At 39.5% G+C, this 4,471-nt stretch overlaps 2 protein-coding genes across 2 annotated transcripts; both read left to right on the top strand.

The window, feature by feature from the left end:
- Positions 1 to 258: 258 nt before the first annotated feature.
- LOC110575799 (olfactory receptor 10AG1-like) lies at positions 259 to 1,227 on the top strand. The gene is given in 1 exon segment (XM_021684832.1): positions 259 to 1,227. A coding segment is annotated over 1 exon segment (951 nt). The 5' UTR covers positions 259 to 276.
- A 1,652-nt stretch (positions 1,228 to 2,879) lies between these two features.
- On the top strand, positions 2,880 to 4,031 carry LOC110576112 (olfactory receptor 10AG1-like; the record flags this gene model as incomplete). The annotated part of the gene is given in 2 exon segments (XM_044919567.1): positions 2,880 to 3,495; positions 3,712 to 4,031. Coding segments are annotated over 2 exon segments (936 nt in total), but the record flags the coding sequence as incomplete, so codon positions are not given.
- Positions 4,032 to 4,471: the final 440 nt, after the last annotated feature.

Consider the following 4,471-nt stretch of genomic DNA (forward strand, 5'->3'; position numbering starts at 1 on the left):
AGAGAAAAATGTGGTTCAAAAATGTTAATGAATCAGGGCACCTGGGTGGCTCAGTTGGTTAAGCTTCCGACCCTTGATTTTGACTCTGGTCATGATCTCAGGGTCATGAGATTGAGCCATGTGTCAGCTCCACTCTGGTGCAGAGCTTGCTTGAGATTCTCTCTCTCTCTCTCTCTCTGCTCTCCCTCCCCTCCAACCCTGCTTGCACTCTCTCTCTAAAACAAACAAACAAAAAATGTTAGTGTATTAACCATCTTGAATTTACCATATCTGCGGATGGAGAACAAATTTAAAACAGAAATTTTGAATATAACTACCATTGTGGAATTTTTTCTCTTGGGGTTTTCTGATATTCCCAATCTCCAGTGGATTCTTTTTGGGGTATTTTTAGTCATCTACCTAACGATCCTGATGTGCAATAGCATCATAATATTGATAATAAGAATTGACTCTGCTCTCCAGACCCCCATGTATTTTTTTCTTAGCAATTTTTCCTTCTTAGAAATCTGTTATGTAACAGTCACTATCCCAAGAATGCTCATGGACCTATTGACCCAGAAAGGAAATATTTCTTTCTTTGCCTGTGCTGCACAAATGTGTTTTGTCCTTATGTTTGGAGGCTCAGAGTGTCTTCTCCTGACAGTGATGGCCTATGACTGCTACGTGGCCATTTGTAACCCTCTGCACTATACTCTAGTCATGAACCAGAAGGTCTGTATCCAGCTGGTGACTGTGTCCTGGATCAGTGCAGGTCCAGTTGTAATTGGACAAACATGCCAGATTTTCTCACTGCCTTTTTGTGGGTCTAACACAATTAATCATTTCTTCTGTGACATCCCCCCAGTACTCAAGCTTGCTTGTGGGGACACATTTGTGAATGAGATAGTAATCTATGTAGTTGCAGTGGTCTTCATCATGGTTCCATTTCTGTTGATTGCTTTCTCCTATGGCAAAATTATATCCAGCATTCTGAAATTGTCATCAGCCAAAGGGAGAGCTAAAGCCTTCTCTACCTGTTCTTCTCACCTGATAGTTGTAGTTTTATTCTATGGAACGGCTACCATCACTTATTTATGACCCAAGCCAAATCAATCTGAAGGAGTTGGGAAATTGATCACTCTTTTCTACACCGTTTTGATCCCAACATTGAATCCCATTGTATATACTCTGAGGAACAAAGACATCATGGTAGCACTGAGAAAACTACTAACAAAGTTATTAACATGACTCAAATACTTGAATTTACAGAATTTGCTTATATGTTCCTCATGTAGTGGCAACAGAAAAAAATGTCTTCTAGTTTTATTCCTCAATAATGATTATTAATGCCATCATAGAAACTTCATATTATGTTAAGGAACCTTAGTTTCATAGGATTAAGTTAAGGGCTTCTGTATAATCAAAGCACAAATTATCTCAATTGCAACAATCTAATTTGAAGATCCATCTGTCCTCTACTGTGAACTAGTGAGTTAAGAGCTTGCATGAGCAATACAATGACAGTTAACTCAGTGTGTCTTATAACCAAGGATTAGGGTCATGTGCTGTGATCTTTTTTTTTTTTAACCTTCCCATTCCTTCAGATATATTTGCTGCCATTCTTTGTACCTATGATTGGATTTAGCCAATAACAAAACCCAGCAACAGCCAAGATGGTGGAAGCAGGATAATCTTAGTATTTTCTTTACATTTGCCCTTCTTTCTATCTCTTGTCACTGTCCATGTTGCTTTAAGACTACAAATCCTGAAAATTTCCCCTTTACTCTGGTGACATCATTCCCTCTCCTTGTAGCTTCAGGTTTTGCTTTGATAATATCTATTTAGTATTATAAATCTCTGGAATTTTCACTATAAACTATCCAAATGAATGTGTAGCACATTGAAATGTTGGTCCCTCTGAAATAAATGTCCATTTAGAATCTGCAAATGTGCCTTATTTGGAAAAAAAGAAAAAAGACTTTGTGGATGTAATCAAGTCAAGGAAATGAGATCATCCTGATTTAAGGTGGGCACTATATCCCTTGACCAATGTCCTCAGACAGAAAGGTAAAGGAAGTTTAAAAAATAGAGTCACAGAGAAGAACGTCATGTGAAGGTGGAGGCAGAGATGGAAGTGATACAACCAAGAACCAAAAACAGATCAAGAGCCACCAAGAGCTGGAAGAAACAAAGAATGAGTCTCCCTTAGATCTTTTAGAGGAATGAAGAGAGACTGCCAACACTGTGATTTTGGACTCTGGATTCTAGAACTGTGAGAGATCCAGTCTTTGTTGTTATAAGCCATTCAATTTGTGATATTTTGTTATTGTAGATCTAGGAAAGTTATACACCATGTAAATAGCCTTTTCATTGAAGTGCTTCTGTTTGAATCCTCTGGAATAAATTCTGTATCCTTACTGGGAAGTAATTTGGCATTTTTCTTTTGAATTAAAAATCAAAATACTTATCCTTTTATTTTAAAAACTGTATCAATGAGGGCACCTGGGTGGCCCAGTCGTTAAGCGTCTGCCTTCGGCTCAGGTCATGATCCCAGAGTCCTGGGATCGAGTCCCACATCGGGCTCCCTGCTCAGCGGGAAGCCTGCTTCTCCCTCTCCCACTCCCCCTGCTTGTGTTCCCACTCTCGCTGTGTCTCTCTCTGTCAAATAAATAAATAAAATCTTTAAAAAAAAAACTGTATCAATGAAAACTCATCTTGTAGAAATAATATTTTCCAAGAATAATTATTACCTGTATTTGTTTAAGAATTTTTATTAAGTGTGTTTGTTCAAGAGTGTTTATTAAAGGTTTTTTTATAGTGCAAAAGAAAATAAGAAGCAAAGGGAACGTATCTCTCTGTGTCTTAATACGTTCCAACGTAACGTGTCTCTCTCTGTCAAATAAATAAAATCTTTAAAAAAAAAAAATCTAACTGAATTGATAGAATTTGTTCTCTTGGACTTTGCTGATGTTCCCCATCTCCAGTGGCTTCTATTTGGATTGTTCTTTGTCATCTATATCATTATTGTGATGAGTAATGGCATCATACTTCTAATAACAAAATTGGACCCTGCTCTCCAGACCCCTATGTACTTTTTCCTTGGCAATTTTTCCTTTTTGGAAATCTGCTATGTTTCGGTTACTCTCCCCAGAATGCTCATGAACTTTCGGACCCAGAGAAGAACAATTTCTTTACTCGCCTGTGCTACACAAATGTGCTGCATTCTTGTGTTGGGAGCCACAGAGTGCCTCCTTCTGACAGTGATGGCCTATGACCGCTACGTGGACATTTGTAACCCTCTGCACTACCCTCTAGTCATGAACCACAAAGTCTGTATCCAGCTGGTGGCTGGCTCCTGGATCAGTGGAATTCCAGTCCAGATAGGGCAGACATTCCAGATTTTCTCTCTGCCCTTTTGTGGCTCTAATTTAATTGACCACTTCTTCTGTGACATCCCCCTAATACTCATGCTTGCTTGTGGGGAGACATTGGTGAATGAAATGATGGTCTATCCGATGGACTCTGAAAAACAAACTGAGGGTTCTAGAGGGGAGGGGGGTGGAGGATGGGTTAGCCTGGTGGTGGGTATTGAGGAGGGCACATTCTGCATGGAGCACTGGGTGTTATGCACAAACAATGAATCATGGAACACTACATCTAAAACTAATGATGTAATGTATGGGAATTAACATGAGAATTAAAAAAAAAAAAAAGAAATTATGGTCTACCTATTTGATTTGTTGATTGTTACGGTTCCCTTTCTGTTGATACTTATTTCCTATGGCAAAATCATCTCCACAGTCCTTAAACTGCCATCAGCCACAAGTCAGGCCAGAGCTTTCTCTACCTTCTCATCTCATCTTATGGTTGTGGCATTGTTCTTTGGATCAGCCATTATTACCTATTTAAGACCCAAAACCAGTCACTCAGCAGGAATTGATAAAGTGCTTTCTCTTTTCTACACTATTGTGACTCCCTTGTTTAATCCCCTCATATACAGTCTAAGGAACAAGGAAGTAATAAAGGCATTGAGAAAATTGCTATGTAAATAATTCACTTCATTAAAAAAGTTATACTTGCTGGAACTGAAGCATTGGTGTTGAAATTTCAAGATATTTATATTAAACTCTAATATCTGTCTATACAATGGTAACTTTTTTCCAAGTTAAAAATTACTTGTGGGGGCGGAGCAAGATGGCGGAGGAGTAGGAGACCTGGATTTCGTCTCCTCTCAGGAATTCAGCTGGATAGGGAGCAAACCATTCTGAACACCTACAAACTCAACAGGAGGTCGAAGAAAAGAAGAGCAACAACTCTCTCATCAGAAAAGCGACCACTTTCTGGAAGGTAGGACGTGCGGAGAAGTGAATCCGAGGCGATATTCGGGAGGATAGACGGCGGGGGAGGGGCCTCCATCGGCCGCTTCTGGCAAGTGATAGAACCACGGAGCACAAAATCGGAACTTTTAAAAGTCTGCTCCGCCGAGGGACGT

This window comes from Neomonachus schauinslandi, chromosome 11 (assembly GCF_002201575.2).
Source record: "Neomonachus schauinslandi chromosome 11, ASM220157v2, whole genome shotgun sequence".
In the NCBI taxonomy this organism is placed as follows: Eukaryota; Metazoa; Chordata; class Mammalia; order Carnivora; family Phocidae; genus Neomonachus; species Neomonachus schauinslandi.